Source organism: Mya arenaria, chromosome 6, assembly GCF_026914265.1.
Source record: "Mya arenaria isolate MELC-2E11 chromosome 6, ASM2691426v1".
Classification (NCBI taxonomy): Eukaryota; Metazoa; Mollusca; class Bivalvia; order Myida; family Myidae; genus Mya; species Mya arenaria.
This window is the reverse complement of record NC_069127.1, coordinates 32937249-32954084: the sequence shown is the minus strand read 5'-3', so window position 1 is coordinate 32954084 and position 16836 is coordinate 32937249. Positions and strand designations below refer to the sequence as shown.

Here is a 16836-nt window from a genome sequence, read left to right as displayed (position 1 = left end):
ATCGTTGACTGATTCAAACGTTATTTGTTGTATTGGGCCTAAATGGTGTGATTTTGAAACAATGCTCTTTCGATTTAATCGAATAAACCGTTATCTTAATGATGAACTTTTACATATAAGAAATTATGTTTGTAAATAAATCGCAAAAGCATTGTCACGTGATATTTCTAAATATGGAATAATGTTCTCAATAGTAAACGATGAGTCATAAAATCGTTCTAAATACCAGCCACTTTGTTTATATTATTATCTTAGCCTAGATCATTCTGGTCTGTTCCACTTCGTGTCACATGGCCTGGATCGGGTATATAAACGAAAATAAAACGAAACAAACATTCATATTGTACATTTGCTTTTTTGACATAGCATCAATTAAATACCACGATTGATCTCAATACATTCATAACTGCTTTAAAAGGATTGTATCATTTATAGACGCGAGTGATTAAAAAAGTGCACTACGTTACAAACAAACTAAATGCCAGAAAGTAACGACTTCAAAGAGTTGGACAACAGAATTAGAAGCTTCGTCAACTGGAGCTACCTTTCTGATTCCTCCAAACTTGCTAATGCTGGATTTTATGCAACAGGTAAGCTAGATTGTTTCAACATATATTTCATATTGTTTTATAGTAAAATCTGGATATGAAAATTTAGTCAAAACAAGGCCAATTGATTCATTAAGAATGTGTGTTTATAATTATATTATTCAGTGGAAGATTGCGACGAGGTACTGAGAAGAGGAGAATTACACGTATGACTTTACTTTTATATAAGCGTCCCTTGCCTTCCCGGATATATTTTAACCGAACTGTTTATAGTTCATCAAACCTAATATTAAAATTGATATATATCTACAAGTAGTATGTAAGTATGTAAAAAAAAACATTGGCTTATTATGAGGTATTACTCGAACTAAATCAAAATTATCAAATAAATCGAATATGTGAAAGGTAATATTGGACTAGTATTAATTTTGCATCTACAGGATACCACGACCTTGTTCGATGTTATGCATGCGGTCTTGGGCTAAGATATCTAAACGCCGATGATGACCCGCTGTCAGAGCATATTAAAAACTGCACGTCATCGTGCGCCTTCCTGAACGAGCTCGCAGGCGAACATCAAGTAAGAAACGACATATGCGATGTTACATAACATGGTTGTTCCTCGTATTTTCAGATGCAAAAAATGAAACAATCGTTTATATGGCAAGTGATAAACTCATCGATCAAAATCGATGTACACAATGAACACGATACTCACGTGGATGTCTAAAACTTGTATTCAATATATGGTACATATTAAATGTTCTGTTTTAGGTAAGGGTTCAATTAACTAGGGCATTATATCAATGTAACAGTACAAATATTTGGCTAAAACGCATTTTTGTTTAAATTTCAGGATCTTAATGCTGAAGAGCCGGATATATCAGGTAATTTAAAAGGTGAAATGGACATATTTTAAATGTTAATACAATTAGTTATGAAGCCATGAAATGTTAAAATGGAATAAAATGCAAGTCTCACTTAAAACAGTTCAGCATTCGTATGCATTTATTTTTAACATAAATTATATTTCATCACATAGACACCGAGGACGAGCTAGAACAGCTAGAAGAGCAAAATGATCGACTAAGGGAAAGAACAACATGCAAAATTTGTCGAGAGAGACAGGCGATAATCTTGCTGCTGCCTTGTAGTCATCTAGCCGCATGCGTGCAATGTGGATCGAACTTATCCATCTGTCCAGTATGTAGCAGACCAGTGGTGGAGACGATCAAGACGTTCCTGGGTTGAGGCTAGTGATGATCTATTCAACAATCCCTCGGATAACATGAGAACATCTCCATTGACCATTGTCCTCAGTTTCGTTTGATAACTGTGACCTGACGTATAACCGTCTTGTTTAATAGCTTTAAATGCTGTCTTAAAAACTAATAGTGTGTAGCAAACTAGTTAATGTGAATACTTTCCTAGTGTGAATCTACCGATGATCTATTCAACAGATGCACGGAAAGCGTGGGAACATCACCATTTTCCGTCGTCAACAGATCTGATGGATTAAAGGGACCTTACATTTTACAGTTATTTGTTTTTTTGCAATGTTTACTTCCGTCCATTTAATATGCAATTATGAAGTTTATAACGTATTATTAATAAAATATGCTGTATAATGTCGTGTTCAATTTCTCTGCATTTACATGACTGCACCAGTACTAAACGATGGCACTCTGATGTCAAGACAATATCTATGCAAAAAGCTACAGAAACAAGCTCAGTAGCAAACAGTTTAAACATATACCCGGTTTAGTGGCACTGGGTAAACGCCAAAGACATGTAACATAAAATCACAAACAAGAAACATAGAAGAACAGCACAAAACGCCACAAACAGCACAGTGCATACATACAATATATATAGAAAATATGTATGTTTATCAAGAATTGTTAGGTATCGCCTTTGCCGGTCAATTAAATGTAAATTTACTGGGGGTTTAATCCAGTTGATGTGCACAAACCTCACTCTTATCCCAACAATCCTTAATAAAGATAAAACACAAAAGGTAAATCTTATCAAAGTTTGCATTAACTGGAGGAAACTTATCAATAAAATAAATCATAATAAACGTATAGGTAAACCCCAAGTACTTCTATGATGAGAGATCCCAACTCTATCTGCAGAATGCTTAGAACAGCTCTGCGAAGTACAATAAAGTGCGCCCATCTACCCAAACACCGGTGCTATTACTACCGGCCTCAGTCAGCACCAATCAAACAACAAAAGGAACGTCCCCAATTCGAGTACATGCTAAATAAATTATTGTTTCTCAATAATCAAGTCAATTAAGAACATGGCAAATCTAACAGGCGCTTTTCCAGCTATTTTAGTATACAATAATGAAGCCTTTCATGACACCAATTTCTTTTATTTAGGGAACAATCAGCTTAAAAAATCCAAGGTTGAAGGTATAAACTTTTAATCGAATCACCAAATGCGTGCCAAACACACCATAATGTATTACTTAGACGAAACCAATTGTGTGTTTATCATTCGCTGAATTTACCCTTCTTTTATGGCAAAAAGGGCGTTTTTAATGCATAACATACGTAAATGCGGCAATGCATTGCAACACAAATAGCATTTAAATATGTTCACTAATTGCGCAGCCAACAATAACATAATATGATATTCAATTGTCCGTGATCACAAGCGACACATGACAAACTACACATGTACATTCTTTTAGACTTATGTCTTCCTCAGCTCCTCATTTAAAGTACAAAAGACGTCACGGACCAGAGATCTCTACAATCTTAAAACATTTCCAAACCTATATTCTGATCAAGTGCTACGTAACAGTAAATGACCTCCTGTGTCTACCCTCTAGCTCTGGAGCGGTATTCATAAAACAAAGTATTATGTCATTTCTTAACTTAAGTTAAATTTCGAGAATTTTCGTAGTCACATTAAAGGAAAAGTATAAGTATTTTTAACATGAAAGAGTGCATTATAAATCAGATCAATAAAGAACAGTATTTTATATGTCATAAAGCGATTAAATCATGTGATAAGAGAGATACTTAACTTATAGTATTCCTCCAAAAGTTCAAGGAACGTGCGTTTATATGAATATTGCTTATGTTAAATGTTCTTTCATATGGCAGGGAACATTAAGCACGGCATAGTCATTTCAAGGTCAAAGTATTACCATGCCAACACTTGGATTTCGAAAAAGGGATTTATGTTATTTACCTGCCTTTTGATATCAAATGCAATATGGTATTAGAAGATTTTCTGTTTATTTTTTTTTCACTATTGTGTTATGTTTAAGAAAGTTTCCATATAAGGTTATAAAAACCGAACACACTGGGTTTGATTACCAATCATGTGGTCATGAGCAGTCGCCAAATGTGATGTTCCCAGAAGAGTCGTATGAAATGCATCAACATGTTTCTGTTAAATGTATATGTAAATACTGTTTCGTATAAAAGCTTCCTTCGTATCGTTCGACTTTGTAGCGTTCTTGCTTATCAATCCAAATCCAAGTCAAATTATGTCTGCAAAAACACAATAAATACGTTTTCCGCGTTATATATTCATGTTTAACACACTGTATAACGTCCATTCAATCAACATGGACCACAACATTTAAATATTTTTAAAGCGACATTCGACCTTTAGTTATACATCGGGGTAATGACAATATGTATTGATAGAAAGATCATTCACAGCTGTGAAAAGCATACAATGGGCCGTTTGTTAAGATCGTTTTACACATCATCGTTATTAATTTTCAAATCGTTGCTGCTCTAAGATTTATTAATTTGTGATTAATTTTCTTAGAAGCACATTTTCAAATATCTTACTTTTAAAACTTAACATCGGACAATTTGATCATATCCCTTATGGGGTGTATTGTAAAGATTGGTGGTATTCATAATGGGAAGGTATTGCACTTTGTGTATGTTTGTATCCATAACGAAAGGACATGTATATTCTAATAGGAGGCAATCTGATCGGTAAATTGCACAATTGACAGATTTAAGTAAAACCTCGATGCATCAGATCCTTACCGACGACGCGAATATGAAACGTGTTTGTGCCAGATGAGGTTCCCGATTATTTAAATAGGAGTCAATAGGTCGACGGGTGGCATTGTCGGTCTAATTTTTGTGCGCGGGCGTAAGCTGAAGACTTCACATTACTAGACTAAACCATGACTGCGGACGAAACTTAATCTCACTTTGAACAGGAAGGAAAGCGACAGTTAAGCGTTTGGAATACTCCCCGGAACACAGTTCCCAAAAATGCTTGTATAGTAAATTCTGTTGGAAAGCCGCTTATAAATAATTTTGAAAAAGGGTCAAGAACCATTTTTGTGTTGATATTTTGAAATCGGGCCGATGGTTTCTAAAGAGAAAGTTTTTCATATAGACATATAATGAAAACTGGCCCCTCCCATGATGTTCTTAATCTTTCGAGACGCGTTTCATCTTGTTACACGCAGTTTCACTTGGCCAGACCGTGAACGCTGCATATTATGCAAAGGTTTTATTTATTATAATGTATATATACTTTTGTTAAAGGTTATTACATGTGTTTAATAACAAATGAAAACTATTATTTTGTTTTCCTTAATTTTACAAATGCTTAGCTGGTAATTATATTGTAATATCATATCATGCTAGCCTATTCATCTCTCGTTATTTTCGCTATTTCTTTGACCCACAGTTCATATACTAAGCTTGTCACAAAGTGTTGGTACAACCCTCGTATGACCTGTTTACATCGACAAGCCATAACGTTGGACGTATGACCCCTGAATATTCAGATTATGACCATTTCATGTTGTCTTCTCTCTAACTCTTGCACTGTTTTGGTAACATATCGTATAACAAACTTTGCGTACCTATCCGATCAACCAAGTTAACTTGAACAATTCCAATCTAATGTTTTTCTAAACTGGGTATATAAACATAACCATAACTCACATATTTGCACTAGCCTATGGATGTGTTTGTAAGTTATGAATTATGTTATATAAACAGGCTACATTGCGTTACTTCGTTCACATAACACATTTCATGGTTCTGGCAAAGAAAAGGCATGGGCAGTGCCCATCTTGGGATTGTTTCGCTACTGAAATAACTTAACAGTATATAGTTAGTTTATGTGGGTTTTAAATGGGTTTGGAGAGTGTTAAGAACTCTTCAAGGCGCTTAAATTATCTTGATTATGTCTGTCTTATTCCATTATGTGACCATATGGCCTTGGAGCGAAAAAGAGAAACAAGGATAAGATAATGTGGCATGTTATGTTTGTGTGTTGTTGTATTTGTTAAATATTACTTAAACGTTTGTGTCACGTTTCCGTTCTGTTATTGTACTTTATTTTTTCAACAAATTTTAAATTAGACAAACCAACCAGTTTATTATACTGTTATCTTTTTAAAATAAAACAATTAACAAGAGAGAGTATATTCAAGGAAATATAACGATCAGTACATTATTGATATATGCTTGCCTGACCCATGATAAAATTAATGCAATAAACTGTAATATATATGCATGCATATAAACTAATGTCAAACACTAACTTTGTTAAACTATATACATGATTTGAAGCGAAGGATTGTATATAAAAGGACATATGCTCTTTCAATTAAAATCAATATGATACAGTAAATTGTAGAAAAAGCCACTTCGGCAGAAAGTACCTTAGGGATAACTAATAAAACTCATGCGTTTTTCTCGAGTTCTCGTGATTAAGCTTCTAAGATCTTACAATAATGAAAAAGATGGCACAGCATAATATATTGACCTGATTCGAAAATATCAAATGAATACATGTGTTTGGCCTAATGCTAATCTGACAAGATCGTATGACAATTATAAAGCAATCAGAAAGTACATCTATTAATAAATCAGAGCGGGTTCCCAATATAATATATTTCTATCTGCAATTTGATATACATTACATGTGATTATTTTTTTTATATATCGTTGACTGATTCTAACGTTATTTGTTGTATTGGGCCTAAATGGTGAGATTTTGAAACAATGCTCTTTCGATTTAATCGAATAAACCATTATCTTAAAGATGAACTGTTACATATAAGAAATTATGTTTGTAAACAAATCGCAAAAGCATTGTCACGTAATATTTCTAAATATAGAATAATGTTCTCAATAGTAAACGATGAGTCATAAAATCGTTCTAAATACCAGCCACTTTGTTTATATTATTATCTTAGCCTAGATCATTCTGGTCTGTTCCATTTCGTTTCATAAGGCCTGGATCAGGTATATAAACGAAAAAACGAAACAAACATTCATATTGTACATTTGCTTTTTTGACATAGCATCAATTAAATACGACGATTGATCTCAATACATTCATAACTGCTTTAAAAGGATTGTATCATTTATAGACGCGAGTGATTAAAAAAGTGCACTACGTTACAAACAAACTAAATGCCAGAAAGTAACGATTTCAAAGAGTTGGACAACAGAATTAGAAGCTTCGCCAACTGGAGCTACCTTTCTGATTCCTCCAAACTTGCTAATGCTGGATTTTATGCAACAGGTAAGCTAGATTGTTTCAACATATATTTCATACTGTTTTATAGTAAAATCTGGATATGAAAATTTAGTCACAACAAGGCCAATTGATTCATTAAGAATGTGTGTTTATAATTATATTATTCAGTGGAAGATTGCGACGAGGTACTGAGAAGAGGAGTATTACACGTATGACTTTACTCTTATATAAGCGTGCCTTGCCTTCCCAGATATATTTTAACCGAACTGTTTATAGTTCATCAAACCTAATATTAAAATTGATATATATCTACAAGTATTATGTAAGTATGTACAAACAAATAAAATTGGCTTATTATGAGGTATTACTAGAACTAAATCAAAATTATCAAATAAATCGAATATGTGTAAGGTAATATTGGACTAGTATTAATTTTGCATCTACAGGATACCACGACCTTGTTCGATGTTATGCATGCGGTCTTGGGCTAAGATATCTAAACGCCGATGATGACCCGCTGTCAGAGCATATTAAAAACTGCACGTCATCGTGCGCCTTCCTGAACGAGCTCGCAGGCGAACATCAAGTAAGAAACGACATATGCGATGTTACATAACATGGTTGTTCCTCGTATTTTCAGATGCAAAAAATGAAACAATCGTTTATATGGCAAGTGATAAACTCACCGATCAAATTCGATGTACACAATAAACACGATACTCACGTGGATGTCTTAAACTTGTATTCAATATATGGTACATATTTAATGTTCTGTTTTAGGGAAGGGTTCAATTAACTAGGGCATTATATTAATGTAAAAGTACAAATATTTGGCTAAAACGTATTTTTATTAAATTTCAGGATCTTAATGCTGAAGAGCCGGATATATCAGGTACTATAGAAGGTGAATTGGACACATTTTAAAATAGTAATACAATTAGTTATGCAATGTTAAAATGGAATAAAATGCAAATCCCACTTAAACGGTTTAGCAATCTTACGCATTTTTTATTAAACATAAATTTTATCTTACCACATAGACACCGAGGACGAGCTAGAACAGCTAGAAGAGCAAAATGATCGACTAAGGGAAAGAACTACATGCAAAATTTGTCGAGAGAGACAGGCGATAATCTTGCTGCTGCCTTGTAGTCATTTAGCCGCATGCGTGCAATGTGGATCAAACTTATCCATCTGTCCAGTATGTAGCAGACCAGTGGTGGAGACGATCAAGACATTCCTAGGTTGAGGCTAGTGATGATCTATTCAAAAATCCGTCGGATACATCTCCATTGACCATCGTCTTCAGTTTCGTTGGATTAATGTGACCTGACGTATAACCGTCTTGTTTAATAGCTTTAAATTAACTTATTTATAGAGTTAAAATTCAAGGCAAAGACATGCTCGCTTAGAAACTAATAGTGTGTAGCAAACTAGTTAATGAGTCGGTGAAGACGTTTCTAGTGTGAATCTACCGATGATCTCTTCAACAGATGCACGGAAGGCGTTGGAACATAACCATTGTCCTTCGTCGTCAGATCTGGTGGAATAAAGGAACCTTACATTTTACAGTTGTTTGTTGTTTTGCAATGTTTACTTACGTCCATTTAATATGCAATTATGAAGTTTATAACGTATTGTTAAAAAATATGTTGTATTATGCCGTGTTCAATTTCTTTGCATTTACATGACTGCACAAGTACTAAAAAATGGCACTCTGATGTCAAAACAATATTTAGAACAGCTCTGCGTAGTACAATAAAGTGCGCCCATCTACCCAAACACCGGTGCTATTACTACCTGCCTCAAGCCTTACCAATCAAGCAACAAACGGACTTCCCCAATTCGATTCCATGCTAAATAAATTATTGTTTGGCAATAATCAAGAAATTTAAGAACATAGCAAATCTAACAGGCGCGCTTCCAGCTATTTAAGTATAAAATAATGAAACAAACCCGAGCTGGGCTAAGCCTTTCGTGACACCAATGTATTTTAATTAGGCAATAATCAGCCCAAAATCAAAGGTTGAAGAGATGAAGTGTTTAAATTAAATCACCAAATGCGTGCCAAACACACCATAATGTATTACTTAGAAGAAACCAATTGTGTTTCGGTCATTCGCTGAATTTACCCTTCTTTTATGGCTTAAAGGGCGTTTTTAATGCATAACACACGTAAATGCGGCAATCCATTGCAACACAAACCGCATTTTGCCGACCATTAAGCTTGTAATATCCTCCATATGTACAATCCCAATATGAGCACCGTCAAAAACGTCTTTTTGTAATGCAGAAATATTGTCACGAATTGCGCAGCCAACAATAACATATGATATTCAATTGTCCGTGATCACAAGCGACACGTGACAAACTACATTCTTTTAGACTAGTGTCTACCCCAACTCCTCATTTTAGTTCAATAGCGCCACGGACCAGAGATCTCTACAATCATAAAACATTTCCAAACCTATATTCTGATCAAGTGCTACGTAACAGTGAATGACCTCCTGAGTCTACCCTCTAGCTCTGGAGCGGTATTCATAAAACAAAGTATTATGCCATTTCTTAGGTTAAATTCCGAGGAGTTTCGTAGTAACATTAAAGGAAAAGTATTAGGTTTTTTTTACATGAAAAAGTGTTTTTTAAATCAGATCGATAAAGAAAAGTATTTTAGATATCATAACGCAATTATATCATATGATAAGTGAGATACTTAACTTAAGAAAATTACTAAAGAGAGAAGATGACTTACAATGTTTATCAATACCGACCCTAACCTGTCATTTCTCTCCTTGCCCTTACTACAAATGCCAACTTCATACATCATCAGGTATTGGAAACATTTCGATTAGTTCAAGAAGTAGCACTATTTTGAATAAATACTTTTCAATTTTAGTTAAACTTTGAAGCATAATTATAGTATTAAAGTTCAAGGAACGTGTGTTGATATGAATATTGCTTATGTTAAATGTTCTTTCATAAGGCAGGACCCATTAAGCACGGCATAGTCATTTCAAGGTCAAAGTATAACCATGCCAACAATTGTCTTTCGTAGTAGAGATTTATGTTATTTACCTGCCTTTTAATATCGAATGTAATATGGGAAATAGAAGATCTTTTTTTTACATTTTTTCACCAATTTGTTATGTTACAGAAAAATTTAACATATTGTTATAAAAACCGAACACATTGGGTTTGATAACCATTCATGTGGTCATGAGCAGTCGCCAAATGTGATGATTCTATATGATTAGTATAAAATGCATCAACATGTTTCTGTTAAATATATATGTTAATACTGTTTCGTTTAAAAGCTTCCTTCGTATCGTTCGACTTTGTAGCGTTCTTGTTTATCAATCCAAATCCAAGTCAAATAATGTCCGCGAAAACACAATGACTACGTTTTCCGCGTTATATATTCATGTTTTACACAATGTAATGTCCATTCAGCCACCATGGACCACGACATCAAATCTTTTTAATGCGACATTTGAACTTATACATCGGGGGAATGACCATATGTATTTGAAGAAAGAAACATTCACAGCTGTGAAAAGCATACAATTGGCCGTTTGTACAGAACGTTTTTCACATCATCGTTATTAACGTTCAAATCGTTGCTGCTCTGAGATTTATTTTCTTATGAGCACATTTTCTAATAATTCACTTTAAAAGTAATAATCGGACAATTTGATCATAGCCTTTATGGGGTGTATTGTAAAGATTGGTGGTATTCACAATGGGTAGGTACGGCACTTTGTGTATGTTTGTATCCATAACGAAAGAACGTGTTTATTTTCTAATGGGGGAAAACTGATCGGGAAATTACATGATCGATTAAAGTAAAATCTCGATGCATCAGATCCTTATCGACAACATAAATATGAAACGTGTTTGTGCCAGATGGATCCCCGATTATTTAAATAGGAGTCAAAAGATCGACCGGTGGCATTGTCGGTCTAGTGTTTGCGCGCACGCGGAAGCCGACCACTCCCTCCTAGACGGTACTATAACTACAGACTAAACTTGGTCCCACTTTTAACCGGAAAGGAAGTGACGGTAAAGCGTTTCAAATACTCCCCGGAATACAGTTCCCAAAAATGCTCGTATGGTAAAATCTATTGGAAAACTGCTAATAAATAATTTTGAAAAAATGGTCACATAAGAAACATTTCTGTGTAAATATTTTGAAACCGGGCCGATGGGCCGATGGTTTCCAAAAAGAAAGTTTTTCATCTTTACATTTAATGAAAGCTGGCCCCGCCCATGATGTTCATAGTTTTTCGAGAAGCGTTTCATCTTGTTACACGCAGTTCCACTACGCCAGACCGTGAACACTGCATATTATGCAAAGGTTTTATTTATCATAATGTATAGATACTTTAATTATAGTTTAATACAAGTATTTAATAACAAATAAAACCTATCATTGTATTGTTCCTAATTGTACAAATGCTTAGCTGGTAATTATATAGTAATATCTTATCATTTATCTATTTATTTTCGCTATTTCTTTGATCCCCAGTTCATATACTTAGCTTGTCACAAAGTGTTGGTACATCCCTCGTGTGACCTGTTTATATCGACAAGCCGTTGGACGTATGACCCCTGAATATTCAGATTATAATCATTTCATGTTGTCTTCTCTCTAACTCTTGCTGTGCAGTGTTTTGGTATTATATCGTATTACAAACGCTGCGTACCTATCCGATCAACCAAGTTAACTTGAACAGTTCCAATTTATTTTTTCTAAACTGGGTATATAAACATAACCATAACTCACATATTTGCACAAGCCTATGGATGTGTTTGTAAGTTATGAATTATGTTATATAAACAGGCTACATTGCTTTACTTCGTTCACTTAACACATTTCATGGTTCTGGCAAGGAAAAGACATGGTCAGTGCCCATCTTGCGATTGTTTCGCTACTGAAATAGCTTAACAGTTAATAGTTGGTTTATGTGGCAAAGTATTGCCTAATATAGAGCTTCATTTAAGTTGTTGAGGCACTGAAAATACTTTGTTCTTGCCATATAAGTGTATCCTAGTTGGTGTGTTTGACACACAGAGGGTCGATTATTCAGATCTTTGTTAAAGTTATCAACGTTTTTAACGTTTTTGTCAACAGTCATTTTGCTGTTTGACTGGTGTTGAATTAGATTGGTAGTAGCATACATGTGTTTATTGAGGTGATAGGGTTGAAAAGGGTGCTTAAGATTTTAGGCAGAAATGATGTTTAGTTACGAGAATGGCATTAACTTCACAATTGTATCCCTCCAGAGTTATTGTGTGGTATATTTAGATGTGATTGGGCTTGACTGTGTCAGTAATTCGGATTGCCGAACATATCATGTCAGTATTTTTTTTTGCAGCAATAGATATCATTGGCAGATATATTGGACTTCAGGTCTGTTCAATCAAACAACAAAACGCAATAAATAAAACATCGAAATAAAGAAAACATGGACTGTCCAAACATACTATTTCCATTATCTTAAGCAATATTTTATATCACGCCTCCAACATAAAGAACGCAACGACATTGATTCAGAGATGATCACGCGTCTCCATATTTTTCCATATTGGGTCACTCATCTTTATGTCGTATTCCGATGAAAAAATGAATTTCCCATAATTGTACTACAACATTGTAGTTTACAATGGAAATGTAATCTTTACATCGATCATGTTTTATAAATTTACTTTATTGTGACCTTAATTGAAATTTGTCGTCTCTTGTTTCATGTAAACATCCTCTTGTCGTCGGGAGTTAAAGTGACATTAATGTTATGGGGTTAGTAGAATATATTGTGATAGTATTTGCTTCTTGATCAATGTTAACAAGTTGTCAAAGTGATATATACGTTACGGGGTTAGTAGTTGACAATATCCGAACTTCGCTCTCATCCGATATGGTTTCCTTTGCCCCGTATATTCAATATCGAGTCACCTTCTAACCCCATAACTTATAATATCGGCTTACACTCCCATATGATTAGCTGGTAAGCGTTGGTCAGGTAAATCTGACAGGTGTTAGTATTGACAAACGTAAACAAATGAAAAAAAGAAAAATACACATTTTGCTACACATTTTTATAAACAATACCTTATATACTTTAAACTTAGAACATAATACTTCATGCTTTTACATTTTGTGCATGTGAACACATTATTGTGCATGTCAAATATTAGCCTTAATAAACAATATTCGCCAGCGCAGCACATGACAAAATACGATCGAGTTCATTTCTTCCGGCATAACATAGTTTGTTTGACAGTTCTTTTGCCTTGAATTTATTATTCAAGATATGTGATATTTTGAAAGCCCTTACACAGAGGTAAACTACCAAGTGACTTAGAACAAATATGCCGACGATGAACACATGATCAGTTTATTCTTGCATCTGTTGAAAGGGCCATCGAGTGCTTCACCCCATAAAGGTCCTAACAGTCTCAACAATTCGCCGGTTACACACGGGACAGGTGGTCAAGCTTGGTCCACACTGGACGCAGGCGGCCAGGTGACTACAGGGAAGCAGCAATACTATAGCTGACCTCTCTCGACAGACCTTACACGTGACCCTCTCCCTCAGTGTAGCATTCTGCTCCTCAAGCTGTTCTAGCTCGTCTTCGGCATCTGTGGTGTAATTTCCTTATTTTATTATATTTTCAAACAATTTTAAGTCATAATGGGAATCATTCATTTCGACGTTATGCCTATTTTCTACCATCATCCAGTCTTATTCATATGAACAAACGCAACGTATAAAAAGACGGTTTACCTGACATATTCGCTTGTTCATCCGAAAAACAGTTGGGATCCTGAAAAGAAAAAAACATGCGTTCAAACAAACTGTTTAAACTGTGTCATTTATTTGATAAATCTTTATTGGGACAAGCTAAATAGCTGAAAATGTAAAACATAAAACCATGTTGATATAAAATAGAAGTACTTTATATAAAATAGAAAACATTGTCAGACTCTTGGTGGTTGGGCTCTGTAAATAACATATTTACAGCGACAGAATGATATACGATTTAATCAGCTCACGTACATGTGAATAACGGGAACCCATGTAATATCATTTTACCATCGTTGGTATTTACCTGATGTTCACTATTAAGTTCATTCAGGTAGGAACAATCTGATCGACAGTTTTTAATGTGCTCTGACAATGGGTCATCATCGGCGGTCAGATACCTTAATCCAAGACCGCACGCAAAACACTGAACGAGGTCATGGTACCCTGATATTGAATAGAGCATAACATTGCAAAATCATATGTACAAATATGTTTTACTGAATTATTTTGTAAAACTAGTTTTGCGAATAATTTAAATATAACAAATAGTTTTCTCATTATCGGTGTATTTCGAAAATAAACTATATCATAGTTGCCGGGAAATAGCATGTTAAGCACAGTTTTACATTGTTTCCTACAAATTATTTGTTGTAGTATCAGGATTATGGTTATAATAAATCAGTTTTAGAGGACAGCAAACATAATTAAATTTGCAGGTTATCGATAATACTTGAGAGGTACTTCTCGGTATCCCGCAGCTGTCCTCAACTGAATGAAACGAATTCAAATAATTAAGATATATTTTACTAAATGACATTTTTAAGATTAACTTCATGCACAACTTGAACAATATGACAAGTTATTAGTTACACTTAGAAATGACCAGCCTACCTGTAGCATAAAATCCCGCATAAGCAAGTTTGGAGGGATCCGAAGAAAAGCTCCAATTAGAGAAGCTTCTTATTCTGCCGTCCATCTCCTTGTTCTCTGTATTTCCTGGCATTGATCACTTAGATAGGCACTTTGTCAATCAACGACAATATCCTTTTTAAGCAGTTATGATCCTAAGGAAATCAATCGTTGTTTTAAATTGATGCTATTTCAGAAAAGCAATGGACGAACATTTTCCGTACCTTGCATTTATATACCTTATCATAGTTATGAGTTGGGAACCTGGAACAAAAAAAATATAATCAATCCCTTACTGTAAATATATTATTTTGGGAAACAACTCGTTAAAGTTCATTAATTCCCATTATGCGAATAAAGTCTATATTTAGATTGGAAAGGTTATAGGCTGCGTAATTCTATTAATAAGTTTCCATTCACATTTCAGTGTAATGATGTACTAAAAATATTAAACTTTTATAGAAATTATTTTAAAGAAAAATCACATTATGATAAGGAAGCAAGTAATGGTTCAAAGCAGGATACTCAACTTGTTTCATACTAACGATATATGGATAGGTGGAATCTTTTGGAATCCCATCCGAATGTAAATATAAAATTAAAAAAAAATATCCTAAAGAGTGTATTTTTCAACGTGAAACTGTAACATTATGTTAAAAGTAAATAAATTGATACGTAAAACAGGTGTTTATTCATATACTCTCAAGGCAGTGAAATATTGCTGTGAATTCCATACTTTATAAAAAAAACTGCTTAACGAAACTGCTAAAGGAAACCCAAGACATGAAATCTTTTTTCCAGTGTTTTGGCGGATAAGGGTTCCTTTTTTTGTGCACTCGAAACTTAAGACGTAATATATTTATCATGTTGACTTTACATCAATTAGATATTTATTTTAGGCAGTATGTGTTTAAGAGTATCAGAGACAAATGTGTACTGAGATTAATGCCGTTCAAAGTTTGCATTGTGTAAAATAATTAATCGGTGTAGGGTTGTCTTACATTTGATTTTCGGCTGGATTTTTTGTTTTTATGTTATATGTCTTTGGCGTTTACCCAGTGCCATTAAACCAGGTTTATATGTACAATTTTTGCTTCTGAGTTGTTTCTGTAGTTTTTCGCATAAATATTGAAGTCTTTGGTTTGATTTCCGGGCTACATATGTGGCTGTTGCAAGTTGGTATTCCAGCATTTAAACCTGAATATTTAAAGGAGGTCGTACAATGTTTTATTAACTTGTGCACAAATTATAGTTAAATAAATTGATAAAAAGGATCCCATACAAGTTTGTTTTCAATTATGTTTCAAAGTAAAGTAATAAGATGTGCTGAGCAATTGACTCACAACTTGATGAATTACATTTCTTTTGTCTCATTTAGTTATCGAATTATCATACTAAGAGCACACACCTGTTGTATCGGTTTACAACGCCAAACAGGTATGTGTTCTTCAGATACTGATTTTTTCTCATTATCAAATGATAGTGTATTTTACTCTAACTAGTAGGGTACATCAAAGTCTCTGGAGTTCGTGCTAAAATGAAGCCCACATGACACTCATCTTTACACAACAAAGCGCAAATTCTAATTTCAAAATGCTTCTAGTAAGATTTAGTCGACTAAACAACTACCGTTTAGTCATCTTACCGACTACCGTTTAGCAAATTTTCTACCTATGGTATAGCAGGCATGTCAAATTTCGTTTGACGTGATTTCCTACTTCCGTTTAGACAACATTCAATCTGATTTTGAACTTGGCTAACCCTCCCACTACCGTTTGGTCGTCTTCCTAACTACCGTTTTGGCAACGTACCGCAAAAGGATTACATGCAGTCTACGACAGGAAAACCCATACAGACCCTTTTCATTTGCATGACATATGTGACATTACCGCAGTACACTTGCAAATATAACGACATTATACCAAGTGTCAACATGGCAAAGGTACGATGCGCGTCTTTGTCTATGCTAACTTGCATCTGCTGATTAAAGCGTTTATCGATAAAATGACAGACACAACGGTCTAAGAGCTGTATTATTGAATTGTTTTCATTAAAAACATCAAACTTCGCGGTATAAA

At 34.4% G+C, this 16836-nt stretch overlaps 3 protein-coding genes across 8 annotated transcripts; 2 read left to right on the top strand and 1 right to left on the bottom strand.

Annotated features, from left to right (window-relative positions):
• Nucleotides 1-317: 317 nt before the first annotated feature.
• Nucleotides 318-2176, top strand: LOC128238897 (baculoviral IAP repeat-containing protein 3-like). Of its 3 annotated transcripts, XR_008261787.1 has the most exons (5): nt 321-590; nt 714-754; nt 989-1128; nt 1405-1435; nt 1591-2176. XR_008261787.1 is itself a non-coding variant. In XM_052955208.1 (4 exons), the coding sequence occupies exons 1-4, from the start codon at nt 479-481 to the stop codon at nt 1797-1799; spliced, it is 492 nt and encodes a 163-aa protein (XP_052811168.1). In that variant the 5' UTR covers nt 321-478; the 3' UTR covers nt 1800-2176. The 3 variants fall into 3 exon arrangements, 1 of the variants encoding a protein (XP_052811168.1); XR_008261788.1 differs by having other exon boundaries at nt 318-590; nt 714-1128; XM_052955208.1 differs by lacking the exon at nt 714-754.
• A 4618-nt stretch (nt 2177-6794) lies between these two features.
• On the top strand, nt 6795-8610 carry LOC128236881 (baculoviral IAP repeat-containing protein 3-like). Of its 4 annotated transcripts, XR_008261459.1 has the most exons (5): nt 6797-7088; nt 7212-7252; nt 7490-7629; nt 7905-7935; nt 8084-8610. XR_008261459.1 is itself a non-coding variant. In XM_052952012.1 (4 exons), the coding sequence occupies exons 1-4, from the start codon at nt 6977-6979 to the stop codon at nt 8290-8292; spliced, it is 504 nt and encodes a 167-aa protein (XP_052807972.1). In that variant the 5' UTR covers nt 6795-6976; the 3' UTR covers nt 8293-8610. The 4 variants fall into 4 exon arrangements, 2 of the variants coding, with proteins under 2 accessions (XP_052807972.1, XP_052807971.1); XM_052952012.1 differs by lacking the exon at nt 7212-7252 and having other exon boundaries at nt 6795-7088; nt 7905-7947; XM_052952011.1 differs by lacking the exon at nt 7212-7252.
• A 4510-nt stretch (nt 8611-13120) lies between these two features.
• Nucleotides 13121-15016, bottom strand: LOC128238950 (baculoviral IAP repeat-containing protein 2-like). Its single transcript, XM_052955293.1, has 4 exons — nt 14741-15016; nt 14154-14293; nt 13829-13868; nt 13121-13683 (listed from the first exon to the last, which is right to left on the bottom strand). Exons 1-4 carry the CDS (start codon nt 14850-14852, stop codon nt 13475-13477), a joined length of 501 nt encoding a protein of 166 aa, XP_052811253.1. The 5' UTR covers nt 14853-15016; the 3' UTR covers nt 13121-13474.
• Between the last annotated feature and the right edge of the window lie 1820 nt (nt 15017-16836).